This window comes from Ambystoma mexicanum, chromosome 9, assembly GCF_040938575.1.
Source record: "Ambystoma mexicanum isolate Mex_15411 chromosome 9, UKY_AmexF1_1, whole genome shotgun sequence".
NCBI lineage: Eukaryota > Metazoa > Chordata > Amphibia > Caudata > Ambystomatidae > Ambystoma > Ambystoma mexicanum.
The window spans coordinates 1459657-1481023 of NC_090931.1; the positions used below are offsets into that span (position 1 = coordinate 1459657).

The 21367-nt window shown below is 49.9% G+C and overlaps 1 protein-coding gene across 1 annotated transcript in view; it reads right to left on the reverse strand.

Moving 5' to 3' along the window:
* LOC138487597 (transient receptor potential cation channel subfamily V member 6-like) overlaps nt 1–13491 on the reverse strand; it is a 629667-nt gene extending 616176 nt beyond the window's left edge. Inside the window, exon 1 of the mRNA XM_069614064.1 lies at nt 13100–13491. Coding sequence (XP_069470165.1) covers nt 13100–13230 — 131 coding nt within the window. The 5' untranslated portion in view covers nt 13231–13491. The remainder of the gene's footprint in view (nt 1–13099) is intronic.
* Between the last annotated feature and the right edge of the window lie 7876 nt (nt 13492–21367).

Below are 21367 nucleotides of genomic sequence, written 5' to 3' on the forward strand. Positions count from 1 at the left end.
GGCAGAACAAGCTTCTCTCCCTCTTCTCCCAGAACAAACATATTATAAGCAATTGGAGAGCAAGGTTCCCCTCCTCTAACCCCTGAATAAGCGCATCACAAGCAATGGCTGGGCAAGCTTCCCTTCCTCTTCCCCCAGAACAAACATATCACAAGCAATGGGAGAGCAAGCTTCCCTTACTCTTGCCCCTGAACAAGCACAGTACAAGCAAAGGCAGAGCAAGTTTCCCTTCCTCTTCCCCTGAATAAGCACATCGCAAGCAATGGCAGAGCAAGCTTCCCTTCCTCTGCCCCCTGAATAAGCACATCACAAGCAATGGTTGAGCAAGCGTCCCTTCCCCTGTCCCCTGAAAAAGCACAACACAGGCAATGGCAGAGCAAGCTTCCCTCCCTCTTCCCCAGAACAAACATATCATATGCAATGGGAGAGCAAGCTTCCCTTCCTCTGCCCCCTGAATAACTACATCACAAGCAATGGAAAAGCAAGCTTCCCCTCCTCTGCCCCCTCAACAAGCACAAAACAGGCAATGGCAGAGCAAGCTTCCCTTCCTCTTCCCCCAGAACAACATATCATAAGCAATGGGAGAGCAAGCTTCCCTTCCTCTGACCCTTGAATAAGTACATCACCAGCAATTGGAAAGCAAACTTCCCTTCCTCTGCCCCCTGAAAAAGCACAACACAGGCAATGGCAGAACAAGCTTCCCTTCCTCTGCCCCCTCAATAAGTACATCATAAACAATGGGAAAGCAAGCTTCCCTTCCTCTGCCCCCAGAAGAAACATATCACAAGCAGTGGTAGAGCAAGCTTCCCTTCCTCTTCACCCTGAACAAGCACATCACAAGCAATGGCTGAGCAAGCTACGCCTCCTCTGTTTCCCGAGCAAGCACATCACAAGCACTTGGGGAGCAAGATTCCCTTCCTCTGCCCAAGTACAAGCACATCACAGGCAATGGGAGAGCAAGCTTCCCTTCCTCTGCCCCAAGAACAAGCACATTACAGGCAATGGCATAGCAAGCTTCCCTTCCCCTGACCCCTAAATAAGCACCTCACAAGCAATGGCAGAGCCAGCATCCCTTCCTCTGCCCCCTGTATAAGCACATCACAAGCAATGGCAGAACAAGCTTCCCTTCCTCTTCCCCCTGAATAATCACATCACAAGCAATCGCAGAGCAAGCTTCCCTTCCTCTGCCCCTGAATACGTACATCACAAAAAATGGGAACGCAAGCTTCCCTTCCTCTGTCCACTGACTAAGCGCATCGCAAGCAATGGCTGAGCAAGCTTCCCTTCCTCTTCCCCTGAATAAGCACATCACAAGCAATGGTAGAGCAAGCTTCCCCTCCTCTTCCCCTGAATAAGCACATCACAAGCAATGGAAGAGCAAGCTTCCCTTCCTCTGCCCACTGAATAAGCGCATCACAAGCAATGGCTGAGCAAGCTTCCCTTCCTCTGCCCCCAGAACAAACATATCACAAGCAATGGCAGAGCAAGCTTCCCTTACTCTTCCCTCTGAACAAGCACATTACAAGCAATGGCAGAGCAAGTTTCCCTTCCTCTTCCCCTGAATAAGCACATCACAAGCAATGGTAGAGCAAGCTTCCCCTCCTCTTCCCCTGAATAAGCACATCACAAGCAATGGAAGAGCAAGCTTCCCTTCCTCTGCCCCAAGAAAAATCACATCACAAACAATGGGAGAGCAAGCTTCCCTTCCTAAGCCCCCTGAATAAGCACATCACAAGTAATGGTAGAGCAAGCTTCCCCTCCTCTTCCCCTGAATAAGCACATCACAAGCAATGGCAGAGCAAGCTTCCCTTCCTCTGCCCCCTGAATAGGCACATCTGAAGGAATGGCAGAGCAAGCATCCCCTCCTTTGACCCCAGAACAAACATATCACAAGCAATGGCAGAGCAGGTTTCCCTTCCTCTTCCCCAAGAACAATCACATCACAAGCAATGGGAGAGCAAGCTTCCCCTCCTCTTCCCCTGAATAGGCACATCACAAGCAATGGCAGAGCAAGCTTCCCTTCCTCTTCCCCTGAACAAGCACGCACCAAGCAAAGGCAGAGCAAGCTTCCCTTCCTATGCCCCCTAAATAAGTACACCACAAGCAATGGCAGAGCAAGCTTCCCTTCCTCATCACCGAGAATAAGCACATCACAAGGAATGGCAGAGCAAGCATCCCCTCCTTTGACCCCAGAACAAACATATCACAAGCAATGGGAGAGCAAGCTTCCCTTCCTCTGCCCCCTGAATAAGTACATCACAAGCAATGGGAGAGCAAGCTTCCCCTCCTCTCCCCCCTGAATAAGTACATCACAAGCAATGGGAGAGAAAGCTTTCCCTCCTGTTCCCCTGAATAAGTACATCACTAACAAAGTGAAAGCAAACTTCCCTTCCTCTGCCCTTGAATTAGCACATCACAGGCAATGGCAGAGCAAGCTTCGCCTCCTCTTCCCCCTGAATAAGTACATCAAAGCAATGGGAGAGCAAGCTTCCCCTCCTGTTCCCCCTGAATAAGTACATCACAAACAATGGGAGAGGAAGCTTCCCCTCCTCTTCCCCCTGAAAATGTACATCACAAGCAATGGGAGAGCAAGCTTCCCCTGCTGTTCCCCCTAAATAAGTACATCACTAACAATGTGAAAGCAAACTTCCCTTTCTCTGCCCTTGAATGAGCACATCAAAGGCAATGGCAGAGCAAGCTTCCCTTCCTCTGCCCCCTGAATAAGTACATCACAAGCAATAGGAAAGCAAGCTTCCCCTCCTCTTCCCCAATAATAAGCACATCACAAGCAATGGTTGAGCAAACTTCCCTTCGTCTGCCCCCTGACAAAGCACAAAACAGGCAATGGCAGAGCAAGCTTCTCTCCCTCTTCTCCCAGAACAGACATATTATAAGCAGTGGGAGAGCAAGCTTCCCCTCCTCTGCCCCCTGAATAAGCACATCACAAGCAATGGTAGAGCAAGCCTCTCTTCCTCACCCCCCTGAATATGCAAATCACAAGCAATGGCAGAGCAAGCTTCCCTTCCTATGCCCCCTAAATAAGGACATCACAAGCAATGGCAGAGCAAGCTTCCCTTCCTCACAAGGAATGGCAGAGCAAGCTTCCCTTCCTCTGCCCCCTGAATAAGCACATCTGAAGGAATGGGAGAGCAAGCATCCCCTCCTTTGACCCCAGAACAAACATATCACAAGCAATGGGAGAGCAAGCTTCCCTTCCTCTTCCCCTGAATAAGCACATCGCAAGCAATGGCAGAGCAAGCTTCCCTTCCTCTGCCCCCTGACAAAGCACAAAACAGGCAATGGCAGAGCAAGCTTCTCTCCCTCTTCTCCCAGAACAGACATATTATAAGCAGTGGGAGAGCAAGCATCCCTTCCTCTGCCCCCTGAAAAAGCACAACACATGCAATGTCAGAGCAAGCTTCCCTCCCTCTTCACCCAGAACAAACATATCATAAGCAATGGGAGAGCAAGCTTCCCTTCCTCTTCCCCTGAATAAGCACATCGCAAGCAATGGGAGAGCAAGCTTCCCTTCCTCTGCCCCCTGACAAAGCACAAAACAGGCAATGGCAGAGCAAGCTTCTCTCCCTCTTCACCCAGAACAAACATATCATAAGCAATGGGAGAGCAAGATTCCCCTCCTCTGATCCCTGAATAAGTACATCACAGGCAATGGGAAAGCAAGCTTCCCTTCCTGTGTCCCACCACAAGTGCATCACAAGAAATTGGAGAGCAAGCTTCCCTTCCTCTGCTCCCTGAATATGCAAATCACAAGTAATGGTAGAGCAAGCTTCCCTTCCTCATCCCCCTGAATAAACACATCGCAAGCAATGGCATAGCAAGCTACCCCTCCTCTACCCCCTGAACCAGCACATCCCAGGCAGTACGAGAGCAAGCGTCCCTTCCTCTGCCCCAATAACAAGCACATCACAAGCAATGGCAGAGCAAGCTTCCCTTCCTCTGCCCCCTGAATAAGCACATCACAAGCAATCGTTCAGCAAGCTTCCCTTCCTCTGCCCCCTGAAAAAGCACAACACAGGCAATGGAAGAGCAAGCTTCCCTCCCTCTTTCCCCAGAACATATCATAAACAATGGGAGAGCAAGCTTCCCTTCCTCTGCCCCCTGAATAAGTACATCACAAGCAATGGAAACGCAAGCTTCCCTTCCTCTGCCCACTGAATAAGTGCATCACAAGCAATGGCTGAGCAAGCTTCCCTTCCTCTGCCCCCAGAACAAACATATCACAAGCAATGGGAGAGCAAGCATCCCTTCCTCTTCCCCTGAACAAGCACATCGCAAGCAATGGCAGAGCAAGCTTCCCTTCCTCTGCCTCCTGAATAAGCACTTCACAAGCAATGGCAGAGCATGCATCCCCTCCTCTGCCCCAAGAACAAGCACATCACAAGCAATGGCAGAGCAAGCTTCCCTTCCTCTGCCCAAATAATGGGCACATCACAAGCAATGGTTGAGCAAGCTTCACTTCCTCTGCCCCCTGAAAAAGCACAAAACAGGCAGTGGCAGAACAAGCTTCTCTCCCTCTTCTCCCAGAACAAACATATTATAAGCAATTGGAGAGCAAGGTTCCCCTCCTCTAACCCCTGAATAAGCGCATCACAAGCAATGGCTGGGCAAGCTTCCCTTCCTCTTCCCCCAGAACAAACATATCACAAGCAATGGGAGAGCAAGCTTCCCTTACTCTTGCCCCTGAACAAGCACAGTACAAGCAAAGGCAGAGCAAGTTTCCCTTCCTCTTCCCCTGAATAAGCACATCGCAAGCAATGGCAGAGCAAGCTTCCCTTCCTCTGCCCCCTGAATAAGCACATCACAAGCAATGGTTGAGCAAGCGTCCCTTCCCCTGTCCCCTGAAAAAGCACAACACAGGCAATGGCAGAGCAAGCTTCCCTCCCTCTTCCCCAGAACAAACATATCATATGCAATGGGAGAGCAAGCTTCCCTTCCTCTGCCCCCTGAATAACTACATCACAAGCAATGGAAAAGCAAGCTTCCCCTCCTCTGCCCCCTCAACAAGCACAAAACAGGCAATGGCAGAGCAAGCTTCCCTTCCTCTTCCCCCAGAACAACATATCATAAGCAATGGGAGAGCAAGCTTCCCTTCCTCTGACCCTTGAATAAGTACATCACCAGCAATTGGAAAGCAAACTTCCCTTCCTCTGCCCCCTGAAAAAGCACAACACAGGCAATGGCAGAACAAGCTTCCCTTCCTCTGCCCCCTCAATAAGTACATCATAAACAATGGGAAAGCAAGCTTCCCTTCCTCTGCCCCCAGAAGAAACATATCACAAGCAATGGGAGAGCAAGCTTCCCCTCCTCTTCCCCCTGAATAAGTACATAACAAGCAATAGCAGAGCAAGCTTCCCCTCCTCTTCCCACTGAATAAGTACATCACAAGCAATAGCAGAGCAAGTGTCCCCTCCTCTTCCCCCGGAATAAGTACATCACAAGCAATGGTAGAGCAAGCTTCCCTTCCTCTTCCCCCTGAACAAGCACATACCAAGCAATGGCAGAGCAAGCTTCCCTTTCTCTGCCCCCTGAATAAGGACATCACAAGCAATGGCAGAGCAAGCTTGTCTTCCTCACCCCCCTGAATAAGTACATCACAAGGAATGGGAGAGCAAGCTTCCCTTCCTCTGCCCCCTGAACAAGCACATCACAAGCAAGGTAGGGCAAGCGTCCCCTCCTCTGCCCCCTAAACAAGCACATCACAGGCAGTGGGAGAGCAAGCTTCCCTTCCTCTGCCCCCTGAATAAGTACATCACCAGCAATTGGAAAGCAAGCTTCCCTTCCTGTGCCCCAAGCCCAAGCACATCACAAGCAATGGCAGAGCAAGCTTCCCTTCCTCTTCCCCCCGAACAAACATATCACAAGCAATGGCTGAGCAAGCTTCCCTTCCTCTGCCCCCAGAACAAACATATCACAAGCAATGGCAGAGCAAGCTTCCCTTCCTCTTCCCCCCGAACAAACATATCACAAGCAATGGGAGAGCAAGCTTCCCTTCCTCTTCCCCCCGAACAAACATATCACAAGCAATGGCTGAGCAAGCTTCCCTTCCTCTGCCCCCAGAACAAACATATCACAAGCAATGGCAGAGCAAGCTTCCCTTCCTCTGCACCCTGAATAAGCACATCACAAGCAATGGTAGAGCAAGCATCCCTTCCTCTTCCCCCTGAACAAGCACATTACAAGCAATGGCTGAGCAAGCTTCCCTTCCTCTGCCCACTGAATAAGCACATCGTGTGATGAAAAGGAACATCGTTACACATGCAAAAGTGGAAGCGGCCATTGCTGATGGATGAGTGCCTGAATGATCATTGCTGTAAACCCCCGAATCTCTACCATCCCAATCAAGTCCGGGGACGTACTGCCCACGCGAGCTTCCGGATAAGTCTGGCGGGTGATCAGATGACTGGGAAAGTAGCGTGGCTAAAGTATGAGGGCAAATGAATGCCTTTAAGGATGAGTTGAATCGTGAGTTCTGAGTAGTGCCCAGGGGCTCAAACCGAAATATTATGTACTGAGAAGCATGAACTGAGTGACTTGGCTAGTCAAATGGCAAGGAAATGGGAGCCGTTGGTTAGTACAATCAGAAGTATGAAGATAACGGAAAGAGGGAAAGAGGGTCACATGTGGCATTCCTGGTGAATGTGAACACCATGTTTGCAAAAGCGCTTGTGGTAGAGGCCGAATCAGTAATAGCGTCAGTTGCCCGTGACTACCGCACACTGGGTGCTCCTCTTACTGCCACATCCAGAACATTCTTACAGGCAGACATGTATTTTACAAAAAGACATTCATTTCGTGATCGGAGTTAAGTCCCTCCTTAACTCATCGCAGAAGACATGTACACTTCGCTGCCATTCTTCTCAATTTCACTGTAAGATCACCCCGTCTTTTTCCACATTGAGCCCGCATCAGATTTCTTTTATCACAGCACATTTTCAATAACTTGCAGGAATATGCACTCAATGGTGCTCTGTCGGGAGAAGAACATGTTCTCCAAACAAAAAAAAGAGCAAAACCCAATAGATTCAGCTATGAGTCTGCAACATCTCTCCTGATCTACAACTGCGGAATGTATGACTCTGCAATATTTCTCCTGATCTACAACTGCGGAATGTATGACTCTGCAATATCTCTCCTGATCTACAGCTGCAGAATGTATGACTCGGCAATATCTCTCCTGATCTACAGCTGCGGAATGTATGACTCTGCAATATTTCTCCTGATCTACAACTGCGGAATGTATGACTCTGCAATATCTCTCCTGATCTACAGCTGCGGAATGTATGACTCTGCAATATTTCTCCTGATCTACAACTGCGGAATGTATGACTCTGCAATATCTCTCCTGATCTACAGCTGCAGAATGTATGACTCGGCAATATCTCTCCTGATCTACAGCTGCAGAATGTATGACTCGGCAATATCTCTCCTGATCTACAACTGTGGAATGTTTCTTTAAAATTCCATTTTCTCTGTCTCCAGGGTCGGGTGGACTGTCATTTCCGAGTGCTCCAATTTCCACACTCTGAACTGTTCTGCACTCTCTGGAGAGTATTACAATTCCGCTCATGCTATTTTCACCACAAGCATTTCTTTCATATTTTCATATTTTTCTTTCTGTGTCCTGAATTACCTGAGCTACTTTCTCTACTGAAAGGACTAATAGGAACCAGAAAGTATCTATTTGAAGAGTGACTCGGGCTGCTACCCTTAGATGCGGGAAAGAACCTTTTGCTATTTGCTTTTCTGCGAAAGGGAGAACATGAAAAGAAAGTATTGCTACTGGCAAAATCTGTTTTTAGAGGATATTATCAGAAGCAGAACGTAAAAATGAAAAGATAAAAATAGAATATTGGGTTTACATGTAACATATTAATAAAATAGCCTTAACAGTTTAGCAAAATAGCCACTATGGCAGTCGTTTTTGGACTAAATGTAACCTGCAATGATTGTGCATGTATTTCAGGACGAACATATACAACCTTGGTGTCGTTGATGCATTTCCGAGTTACCGAACCAAGTAAATGTCTGTGAACTTCTCAACTATAATGCAGTTTACATTCCAAAACCCAAAAAATCAAAGTCCAACTTTCTAAAATATGAAGCCATATAGTTAGGATGGGGTAGGCCGTCTTTGAGAAATGATGTAATGTAATAAAACAATGAGCGAGCACACTGTGCAAGAGTAGGCCTGGTGGCAAAAATAGAAATACAGAGAAACACAGACAAAGGGGGACATCACGCTAATCCCAGGCCCAATTAGGGTGCGACCTAAAAAGAGGAAAGAAGGTCAGCGATGGAGAACAGAACCGAAGGCTCCTTAGACCTCAAGCCACAGCGAGGCCAGCAGACCAAGAACCACAACACACCAGCAAGCGAGGCCAGCGCGCTCCAAAGAGGCCAAGAGGCACAACACACCAGCAAGCGAGGCCTTCACGCTCCAAAGAGGCCAAGAACCACAGCACACCAGCAAGCGAGGCCTTCACGCTCAGAAGAGACCAAGAACCACAGCACACCAGCAAGCGAGGCCAGCGCGCTCAGAAGAGGCCAAGGGGCACAACACACCAGCAAGCGAGGCCAGCACGCTCAGAAGAGAGCAAGAGGCACAGCACACCAGCAAGCGAGGCCTGCACGCTCAGAAGAGAGCAAGAGGCACAACACACCAGCAAGCGAGGCCAGCGCGCTCCGAAGAGGCCAAGAGGCACAACACACCAGCAAGCGAGGCCTTCACGCTCAGAAGAGACCAAGAACCACAGCACACCAGCAAGCGAGGCCAGCGCGCTCAGAAGAGGCCAAGGGGCACAATACACCAGCAAGCGAGGCCAGCACGCTCAGAAGAGACCAAGAGGCACAGCACACCAGCAAGCGAGGCCAGCACGCTCAGAAGAGAGCAAGAGGCACAACACACCAGCAAGCGAGGCCAGCGCGCTCCAAAGAGGCCAAGAGGCACAGCACACCAGCAAGCGAGGCCAGCGCGCTCCAAAGAGGCCAAGAGGCACAACACACCAGCACGCGAGGCCAGCGCGCTCAGAAGAGACCAAGAACCACAGCACACCAGCAAGCGAGGCCTTCACGCTCAGAAGAGAACAAGAACCATAGCACACCAGCAAGCGAGGCCTGCACGCTCAGAAGAGAACAAGAACCACAGCACACCAGCAAGCGAGGCCAGCACGCTCAGAAGAGACCAAGAGGCACAGCACATCAGCAAGCGAGGCCTGCACGCTCAGAAGAGACCAAGAACCACAACACACCAGCAAGCGAGGCCTTCACGCTCAGAAGAGACCAAGAACCACAACACACCAGCAAGCGAGGCCAGCGCGCTCCAAAGAGGCCAAGAACCACAGCACACCAGCAAGCGAGGCCAGCGCGCTCAGAAGAGGCCAAGGGGCACAACACACCAGCAAGCGAGGCCAGCACGCTCAGAAGAGACCAAGAGGCACAGCACACCAGCAAGCGAGGCCAGCACGCTCAGAAGAGAGCAAGAGGCACAACACACCAGCAAGCGAGGCCAGCGCGCTCCAAAGAGGCCAAGAGGCACAGCACACCAGCAAGCGAGGCCAGCGCGCTCCAAAGAGGCCAAGAGGCACAACACACCAGCAAGCGAGGCCTTCACGCTCAGAAGAGACCAAGAACCACAGCACACCAGCAAGCGAGGCCAGCGCGCTCAGAAGAGGCCAAGGGGCACAACACACCAGCAAGCGAGGCCAGCACGCTCAGAAGAGACCAAGAGGCACAGCACACCAGCAAGCGAGGCCTGCACGCTCAGAAGAGAGCAAGAGGCACAACACACCAGCAAGCGAGGCCAGCGCGCTCCGAAGAGGCCAAGAGGCACAACACACCAGCAGGCGAGGCCTTCACGCTCAGAAGAGAGCAAGAGGCACAACACACCAGCAAGCGAGGCCAGCGCGCTCCGAAGAGGCCAAGAGGCACAACACACCAGCAAGCGAGGCCTTCACGCTCAGAAGAGACCAAGAACCACAGCACACCAGCAAGCGAGACCAGCGCTCTCAGAAGAGGCCAAGAGGCACAACACACCAGCAAGCGAGGCATTCACGCTCAGGAGACACCAAGAACCACAGCACACCAGCAAGCGAGGCCAGCGCGCTCAGAAGAGACCAAGAGGCACAGCACACCAGCAAGCAAGGCCAGCACGCTCAGAAGAGACCAAGAACCACAGCACACCAGCAAGCGAGGCCAGCGCGCTCAGAAGAGACCAAGAACCACAACACACCAGCAAGCGAGGCCAGCGCGCTCCAAAGAGGCCAAGAGGCACAACACACCAGCAAGCGAGGCCTTCACGCTCAGAAGAGACCAAGAACCACAGCACACCAGCAAGCGAGGCCAGCGCGCTCAGAAGAGGCCAAGGGGCACAACACACCAGCAAGCGAGGCCAGCACGCTCAGAAGAGACCAAGAGGCACAGCACACCAGCAAGCGAGGCCTGCACGCTCAGAAGAGAGCAAGAGGCACAACACACCAGCAAGCGAGGCCTTCACGCTCAGAAGAGACCAAGAACCACAGCACACCAGCAAGCGAGACCAGCGCTCTCAGAAGAGGCCAAGAGGCACAACACACCAGCAAGCGAGGCCAGCACGCTCAGAAGAGACCAAGAGGCACAGCACACCAGCAAGCAAGGCCAGCACGCTCAGAAGAGACCAAGAGGCACAGCACACCAGCAAGCGAGGCCAGCACACTCAGAAGAGACCAAGAGGCACAGCACACCAGCAAGCGAGGCCAGCGCGCTCCGAAGAGGCCAAGAGGCACAACACACCAGCAAGCGAGGCATTCACGCTCAGAAGACACCAAGAACCACAGCACACCAGCAAGCGACGCCAGCGCGATCAGAAGAGGCCAAGGGGCACAACACACCAGCAAGCGAGGCCAGCACGCTCAGAAGAGACCAAGAGGCACAGCACACCAGCAAGCGAGGCCTGCACGCTCAGAAGAGAGCAAGAGGCACAACACACCAGCAAGCGAGGCCAGCGCTCTCAGAAGAGGCCAAGAGGCACAACACACCAGCAAGCGAGGCCAGCACGCTCAGAAGAGACCAAGAGGCACAGCACACCAGCAAGCGAGGCCAGCACGCTCAGAAGAGACCAAGAGGCACAGCACACCAGCAAGCGAGGCCAGCGCGCTCCGAAGAGGCCAAGAGGCACAACACACCAGCAAGCGAGGCATTCACGCTCAGGAGACACCAAGAACCACAGCACACCAGCAAGCGAGGCCAGCGCGCTCAGAAGAGGCCAAGAGGCACAAAACACCAGCAAGCGAAGCCTTCACGCTCAGAAGAGACCAAGAACCATAACACACCAGCAAGCAAGGCCAGCACGCTCAGAGGAGACCAAGATGCACAACACACCAGAAAGCGAGGCCAGCACGCTCAGAAGAGACCAAGAGGCACAGCACACCAGCAAGCGAGGCCTGCACGCTCAGAAGAGACCAAGAGGCACAGCACACCAGCAAGCGAGGCCTGCACGCTCAGAAAAGACCAAGAGGCGCAACACACCAGCAAGCGAGGCCTGCACGCTCAGAAAAGACCAAGAGGCGCAACACACCAGCAAGCGAGGCCTTCACGCTCAGAAGAGACCAAGAGGCACAACACACCAGCAAGCGAGGCCAGCGTGCTCAGAAGAGACCAAGAGGCCCAGCACAACAGCAAGCGAGGCCAGCATGCTCAGAAGAGACCAAGAGGCACAGCACACCAGCAAGCGAGGCCAGCGTGCTCAGAAGAGACCAAGAAGCACAACACACCAGCAAGCGAGGCTAGCACGCTCAGAAGAGACCAAGAGGCACAACACACTAGCAAGCGAGGCCAGCATGCTCAGAAGAGACCAAGAGGCACAGCACACCAGCAAGCGAGGCCAGCACACTCAGAAGAGACCAAGAGGCACAACACACCAGCAAGCGAGGCCAGCGTGCTCAGAAGAGACCAAGAAGCACAACACACCAGCAAGCGAGGCCAGCACGCTCAGAAGAGACCAAGAGGCACAACACACTAGCAAGCGAGGCCAGCACGCTCAGAAGAGACCAAGAGGCACAACACACCAGCAAGCGAGGCCAGCACGCTCAGAAGAAACCAAGAGGCACAACACAGCAGCAAGCGAGGCCTGCACGCTCAGAAGAGGCCAAGAGGCACAACACACCAGCAAGCGAGGCCAGCACGCTCAGAAGAGACCAAGAGGCACAACACACCAGCAAGCGAGGCCAGCGTGCTCAGAAGAGACCAAGAGGCCCAGCACAACAGCAAGCGAGGCCAGCATGCTCAGAAGAGACCAAGAGGCACAGCACACCAGCAAGCGAGGCCAGCACGCTCAGAAGAGGCCAAGAGGCACAACACACCAGCAAGCGAGGCCAGCGTGCTCAGAAGAGACCAAGAAGCACAACACACCAGCAAGCGAGGCTAGCACGCTCAGAAGAGACCAAGAGGCACAACACACTAGCAAGCGAGGCCAGCATGCTCAGAAGAGACCAAGAGGCACAGCACACCAGCAAGCGAGGCCAGCACACTCAGAAGAGACCAAGAGGCACAACACACCAGCAAGCGAGGCCAGCGTGCTCAGAAGAGACCAAGAAGCACAACACACCAGCAAGCGAGGCCAGCACGCTCAGAAGAGACCAAGAGGCACAACACACTAGCAAGCGAGGCCAGCACGCTCAGAAGAGACCAAGAGGCACAACACACCAGCAAGCGAGGCCAGCACGCTCAGAAGAAACCAAGAGGCACAACACAGCAGCAAGCGAGGCCTGCACGCTCAGAAGAGGCCAAGAGGCACAACACACCAGCAAGCGAGGCCAGCACGCTCAGAAGAGACCAAGAGGCACAACACACCAGCAAGTGAGGCCTGTGCACTCAGAACAGACCAAGAGGCACAAAACAACAGCAAAGGCATACGGAAAACACGCGGAAAACCAGAAGGAAGGGACGTTAGTACTCTGGCAAGAAGTGAGATGGAGCCGGAAACCGAGCAAGGGAAAGCAAGAAGAAAGGAAGGCGGTAATAATCCACAAAGAGAGAATTCACGCAGAAAGCCAGGAGGGGAGCTCGTCCAGTGGCCGCTGCATGCGCTCTGGACTGCAGGTACCTTTTCTGCTGAAGTAGGTGCATTTCATCGTCATCCAAGTGGCGGGGGGGTCGCCTGCGCTGAAGGCGGCCCTTCACTCCTTTCCAGGCGTTGGTGAGCACTTCTGCTTTCCTTATCATATAGATGCCCATGTCCCTCAGCACTCGGCGGGGGGTCCGAGCAGGCCCGGGGTTCGCGTCCAGCTTCCCGCCTCTGTTAATGGCTGTTTCCTGGCGGCCTCCGGGGTGGACAGGATTCTCCAATGGTCTGTGGGCTCCTGCAGACGTGGCTGGAATGCGGTGTGAAGCACTGCGCGGAGACCCTCTGAAGACCAGTCCCTGCACTGCCCTGGGATGGAGAGATGTTTGCCTTTAGCCACAGCAGCGCAAGTGGTGTGTGAGGGCCAGAGGCGCGCGCAATGCTGGGGGCTGCTTTTTATAAAGCTGCCTATTGCCCCTGGACCTGTGCTATCCTGCGCCACTATTAAAAGCGGAAAGGTCAGATTACGTTTGAAAACTGGGAGGGGGGAGGGAGGAAGGTTTTTTTTATCCTCCTGTAATTGGAAGGCAGCACCAACCTTTGAGACAGACTCCCTGCCAGCGACACACCTTTGCAAATTGCCTGATGTCTTCAAGAGATTAGACATTTTTTGTTTGAACGCAAACATGGATGTTGATTGACTTATAAAAATCATGCACTTTAGAAAGTGGAAATTGCAGGCAATAAGACGGGTACATGGCTCACTTTGCCTACCCCCATGTAAATGCTTCCTCTGTGACGTCACTGGGAAAGAGAACACATTACATCCTCTGCAAACTGCCTGTGCTGAAAACATATTCATGGCAATTGTTTTCTTTAGACCGAGGTCTGCAAACTTTGTCTCTCCAGATGTCTTGGACTGCAACTCCCATGATCCCTCACCATTGACTATGCTGAGAAGGGCTAATGGGAGTTGCAGTCCAAAACATCTGCAGACCCCTGCCAAGGTTTTCATGATTCCAACCTCGCCGAGAATGGCTCTACAGTATCCAAGTCTAAGCCTTACTCAATATCAAAAAGGTGGCGTCAGGTCTCCTGATTCAGACTCAACAAGATCCATTTGAAAGGGTGTAGGGAGAGGGTCCCCAATTAAATCAAAGGCAACTGCTTTCAGCTTTCATGTTCTAAATTCCAATTCTTCCTCGGACCAGTTACACTTTATGCGAGTGGGGCATTTCAATAATATGTTTAAGTCCTCGCCCAGTTTCCTGGAACATGAAATACAGTGCAAAAAATTGCCCAAGCTACCTGAGTGAGAAACTCGCCATCTCTGGAGGCCTACGATCCACCAGAGGTACGGACATCTGAAGACTTCACCTCACTGGGAAACCCAGCACCTCTGGGTGCCTACGATCCACCAGAAGTACGGACATGTGAAGACTTGACCTCACAGAGAAACCCAGCATCTCTGGAGGCCTACGATCCACCAGAAGTACAGACATGTGAAGACTTGTCCTCACAGAGAAACCCAGCATCTCTGGGTGCCTACGATCCACCAGAAGTACGGACCTCTGAAGACTTCACCTCACTGAGAAACCCAGCACCTCTGGGTGCCTACGATCCACCAGAAGTACGGACATGTGAAGACTTGACCTCTCAGAGAAACCCAGCATCTCTGGGTGCCTAGGATCCACCAGAAGTACGGATATCTGAAGACTTCACCTCACTGGGAAACCCAGCACCTCTGGGTGCCTACGATCCACCAGAAGTACGGACATTTGAAGACTTGACCTCACAGAGAAAAACCCAGCACCTCTGGAGGCCTACAATCCACCAGAAGTACGGACATGTGAAGACTTGACCTCACATAGAAACCCAGCACCTCTGGAGGCCTACGATCCACCAGAAGTACGGACATGTGAAGACTTGACCTCACAGAGAAACCCAGCATCTCTGGGTGCCTACGATCCACCAGAAGTACGGATATCTGAAGACTTCACCTCACTGGGAAACCCAGCACATCTGGGTGCCTACCATCCACCAGAAGTACGGACATGTGAAGACTTGAGCTCACCGAGAAACCCAGCACCTCTCGAGGCCTACGATCCACCAGAAGTACGGACATGTGAAGACTTGACCTCACAGAGAAACCCAGCATCTCTGGAGGCCTACGATCCACCAGAAGTACGGACATGTGAAGACTTGACCTCACAGAGAAACCCAGCACCTCTGGAGGCCTACGATCCACCAGAAGTACGGACATGTGAAGACTTGACCTCACAGAGAAACCCAGCATCTCTGGAGGCCTACGATCCACCAGAAGTACGGACATGTGAAGACTTGACCTCACAGAGAAACCCAGCACCTCTGGAGGCCTACGATCCACCAGAAGTACGGACATCTGAAGACTTCACCTCACTGGGAAACCCAGCACCTCTGGGTGCCTACGATCCACCAGAAGTACGGACATCTGAAGACTTCACCTCACTGGGAAACCCAGCATCTCTGGAGGCCTACGATCCACCAGAAGTACGGACATGTGAAGACTTGACCTCACAGAGAAACCCAGCATCTCTGGAGGCCTACAATCCACCAGAAGTATGGACATGTGAAGACTTGACCTCACTGAGAAACCCAGCATCTCTGGAGGCCTATAATCCACCAGAAGTATGGACATGTGAAGACTTGAACTCACAGAGAAACCCATCATCTCTGGGTGCCTACGTTCCACCAGAATTACAGACATGTGAATACTTGACCTCACAGAGAAACCCAGCACCTCTGGAGGCCTGTGATCCACCAGAAGTATGGACATGTGAAGACTTGATCTCAAAGAGGAACCCAGCACCTCTGGAGGCCTGCGATCCACCAGAAGTACGGACATGTGAATATTTGACCTCACAGAGAAACCCAGCATCTCTGGGTGCCTACTATCCACCAGAAGTACGGACATGTGAAGACTTGACCTCACAGAGAAACCCAGCACCTCTGGAGGCCTGTGATCCACCAGAAGTACACACATGTGAAGACTTGACCTCACAGAGAAACCCAGCATCTCTGGAGGCCTGCGATCCACCAGAAGTATGGACATGTGAAGACTTGACCTCACAGAGAAACCCAGCACATCTGGAGGCTTGCGATCCACCAGAAGAACGGACATGTGAATACTTGACCTCACAGAGAAACCCAGCATCTCTGGAGGCCTACGATCCACCAGAAGTACGGACCTCTGAAGACTTCACCTCACTGGGAAACCCAGCACCTCTGGGTGCCTACGATCCACCAGAAGTACGGACATGTGAAGACTTGACCTCACAGAGAAACCCAGCATCTCTGGTTGCCTACGATCCACCAGAAGTACAGATATCTGAAGACTTCACCTCACTCGGAAACCCAGCACCTCTGGGTGCCTACGATCCACCAGAAGTACAGACATGTGAAGACTTGACCTAACCGAGAAACCCAGCACCTCTGGGTGCCTACGATCCACCAGAAGTACAGACATATGAAGACTTGACCTCACCAAGAAACCCAGCACCTCTGGAGGCCTACGATCCACCAGAAGTACGGACATGTGAAGACTTGACCTCACTAAGAAACCCAGCACCTCTGGAGGCCTACGATCCACCAGAAGTACGGACATGTGAATATTTGACCTCACAGAGAAACCCAGCATCTCTGGAGGCCTATGATCCACCAGAAGTACGGACATGTGAAGACTTGACCTCACAGAGAAACCCAGCATCTCTGGAGGCCTATGATCCACCAGAAGTACGGACATGTGAAGACTTGACGTCACAGAGAAACCCAGCATCTCTGGAGGCCTACGATCCACCAGAAGTACGGACATGTGCAGACTTCACCTCTGGCGGTGCAGGAAGGTAAAAAGCAGAAGACAGGCCTTCTCTGTCTATGCCCCAAGACCCTGGAACCTCCTCGCCATCAACATCCCACTCGTCCCCTTGCTTCTATAGTTCAGGAAGAAGCTCAAGATCGTTCTCTTTAAGGAAAGTCTCCTCCATAAAACCTACATCTATACATTGCCCACGCCCCACTCTACCTGAGCCTGGCTGATCTGATCCCCCCAGTTTCCTCCCCTGGTTACCTATAGACCCTCTGCTGACAATTGCCTGCCCTGCTGTGCGGTTAGATACCCACCCCTTGTTTCCCTGCCCCCTTCCTCTTCCTCCTGTGATTGTGAAGCGCTCTGTTGTTTCCTGAAGTCAGGTCCACACTCAATAAATACCCGAATAATAAACACTGCAGTTTGCAACTTTAATGGTGTCTCTGCATTTCCCTCATCACTGGGTGTGTCAGAACCATCTGCATTTCCCACATCACTAGTGTAATTCTCAATCTCTAGTTTAACATGCACACCAGTGAAGGCACACTCATTGCTTACATCACTAGTGTAATTCTCAATCTCTAGTTTACCATGCACTCCAGTGAAGGCACACTCATTCCTTACATCACTAGTGTAATTCTCAATCTCTAGTTTAACATGCACTCCAGTGAAGGCACACTCATTGCTTACATCACTAGTGTAATTCTCAATCTCTAGTTTAACATGCACTCCAGTGAAGGCACACTCATTCCTTGAATCACTAGTGTAATTCTCAATCTCTAGTTTAACATGCACACCAGTGAAGGCACACTCATTGCTTACATCACTAGTGTAATTCTCAATCTCTAGTTTAACATGCACTCCAGTGAAGGCACACTCATTGCTTACATCACTAGTGTAATTCTCAATCTCTAGTTTAACATGCACTCAAGTGAAGGCACACTCATTGCTTACATCACTAGTGTAATTCTCAATCTCTAGTTTAACATGCACTCCAGTGAAGGCACACTCATTCCGTACATCACTAGTGTAATTCTCAATCTCTAGTTTAACATGCACTCCAGTGAAGGCACACTCGTTCCGTACATCACTAGTGTAATTCTCAATCTGTAGTTTAACATGCACTCAAGTGAAGGCACTCTAGTTTAACATGCACTCAAGTGAAGGCACACTCATTCCGTACATCACTAGTGTAATTCTCAATCTCTAGTTTAACATGCACTCCAGTGAAGGCACACTCGTTCCGTACATCACTAGTGTAATTCTCAATCTGTAGTTTAACCTGCACTCAAGTGAAGGCACACTCGTTCCTTAAATCACTAGTGTAATTCTCAATCTGTAGTTTAACATGCACTCCAGTGAAGGCACACTCCTTCCTTAAATCACTAGTGTAATTCTCAATCTCTAGTTTAACATGCACTCAAGTGAAGGCACACTCATTCTTTAAATCACTAGTGTAATTCTCAATCTCTAGTTTACCATGCACTCCAGTGAAGGCACACTCATTCCGTACATCACTAGTGTAATTCTCAATCTCTAGTTTACCATGGACTCCAGTGAAGGCACACTCATTCCGTACATCACTAGTGTAATTCTCAATCTCTAGTTTAACATGCACTCCAGTGAAGGCACACTCATTCCGTACATCACTAGTGTAATTCTCAATCTCTAGTTTAACATGCACTCAAGTGAAGGCACACTCATTCCTTAAATCACTAGTGTAATTCTCAATCTCTAGTTTAACATGCACTCCAGTGAAGGCACACTCCTTCCTTACATCACTAGTGTAATTCTCAATCTCTAGTTTAACATGAACTCCAGTGAAGGCACACTCATTCCTTACATCACTAGTGTAATTCTCAATCTCTAGTTTAACATGCACTCCAGTGAAGGCACACTCCTTCCTTGAATCACTAGTGTAATTCTCAATCTCTAGTTTAACATGCACTCAAGTGAAGGCACACTCATTCCTTAAATCACTAGTGTAATTCTCAATCTCTAGTTTACCATGCATTTCAGTGAAGGCACACTCATTCCGTACATCACTAGTGTAATTCTCAATCTCTAGTTTAACATGCACTCCAGTGAAGGCACACTCATTCCGTACATCACTAGTGTAATTCTCAATCTCTAGTTTAACATGCACTCAAGTGAAGGCACACTCATTCCTTAAATCACTAGTGTAATTCTCAATCTCTAGTTTACCATGCACTCCAGTGAAGGCACACTCATTCCGTACATCACTAGTGTAATTCTCAATCTCTAGTTTACTATGCACTCCAGTGAAGGCACACTCATTCCGTACATCACTAGTGTAATTCTCAATCTCTAGTTTAACATGCACTCCAGTGAAGGCACACTCATTCCATACATCACTAGTGTAATTCTCAATCACTAGTTTAACATGCACTCCAGTGAAGGCACACTCATTGCTTACATCAATAGTGTAATTCTCAATCTCTAGTTTAACATGCACTCCAGTGAAGGCACACTCATTCCTTGAATCACTAGTGTAATTCTCAATCTGTAGTTTAACATGCACTCAAGTGAAGGCACACTCATTCCGTACATCACTAGTGTAATTCTCAATCTCTAGTTTAACATGCACACCAGTAAAGGCACACTCATTCCGTACTTCACTAGTGTAATTCTCAATCTCTAGTTTACCATGCACTCCAGTGAAGGCACACTCATTCCTTGAATCACTAGTGTAATTCTCAATCTCTAGTTTACCATGCACTCCAGTGAAGGCACACTCATTCCGTACATCGCTAGTGTAATTCTCAATCTCTAGTTTACCATGCACTCCAGTGAAGGCACACTCATTCCGTACATCGCTAGTGTAATTCTCAATCTCTAGTTTAACATGCACTCCAGTGAAGGCACACTCATTCCGTACATCACTAGTGTAATTCTCAATCTCTAGTTTAACATGCACTCCAGTGAAGGCACACTCATTGCTTACATCACTAGTGTAATTCTCAATCTCTAGTTTAACATGCACTCCAGTGAAGGCACACTCATTCCTTGAATCACTAGTGTAATTCTCAATCTCTAGTTTACCATGCACTCCAGTGAAGGCACACTCATTGCTTACATCACTAGTGTAATTCTCAATCTCTAGTTTAACATGCACTCCAGTGAAGGCAAACTCATTCCTTACATCACTAGTGTAATTCTCAATTTCTAGTTTAACATGCACTCCAGTGAAGGCACACTCATTCCTTACATCACTAGTGTAATTCTCAATCTCTAGTTTACCATGCACTCCAGTGAAGGCACACTCATTCCGTACATCACTAGTGTAATTCTCAATCTCTAGTTTACCATGCACTCCAGTGAAGGCACACTCATTCCTTGAATCACTAATGTAATTCTCAATCTCTAGTTTACCATGCACTCCAGTGAAGGCACACTCATTGCTTACATCACTAGTGTAATTCTCAATCTCTAGTTTACCATGGACTCCAGTGAAGGCACACTCATTGCTTACATCACTAGTGTAATTCTCAATCTCTAGTTTAACATGCACTCCAGTGAAGGCACACTCATTCCTTGAATCACTAGCGTAATTCTCAATCTCTAGTTTACCATGCACTACAGCACTCCAGTGAAGGCACACTCATTGCTTACATCACTAGTGTAATTCTCAATCTCTAGTTTAACATGCACTCCAGTGAAGGCACACTCATTCCTTACATCACTAGTGTAATTCTCAATCTCTAGTTCACCATGCACTCCAGTGAAGGCACACTCATTCCGTACATCACTAGTGTAATTCTCAATCTCTAGTTTACCATGCACTCCAGTGAAGGCACACTCATTCCGTACATCAGTAGTGTAATTCTAGATCTCTAGTTTAACATGCACTCCAGTGAAGGCACACTCATTCCGTACATCACTAGTGTAATTCTCAATCTCTAGTTTAACATGCACTCCAGTGAAGGCACACTCATTCCGTACATCACTAGTGTAATTCTCAATCTCTAGTTTAACATGCACTCCAGTGAAGGCACACTCATTGCTTACATCACTAGTGTAATTCTCAATCTCTAGTTTAACATGCACTACTCCAGTGAAGGCACACTCATTCCTTGAATCACTAGTGTAATTCTCAATCTCTAGTTTAACATGCACTCCAGTGAAGGCACACTCATTCCGTACATCACTAGTGTAATTCTCAATCTCTAGATTACCATGCAATCCAGTGAAGGCACACTCATTGCTTACATCACTAGTGTAATTCTCAATCTCTAGTTTAACATGCACTCCAGTGAAGGCACACTCATTGCTTACACTGCTTTTGCAATATTTGTGCTATTTGTTCACATTGTTGGTTTCACGCATTCCAAATAAAGTGATAGCGCACATCACCAGTTTCATACTCTCCGATGAAAGCACACTCATTCCTTGAATCACTAGTGTAATTCTCAATCTCTAGTTTACCATGCACTCCAGTGAAGGCA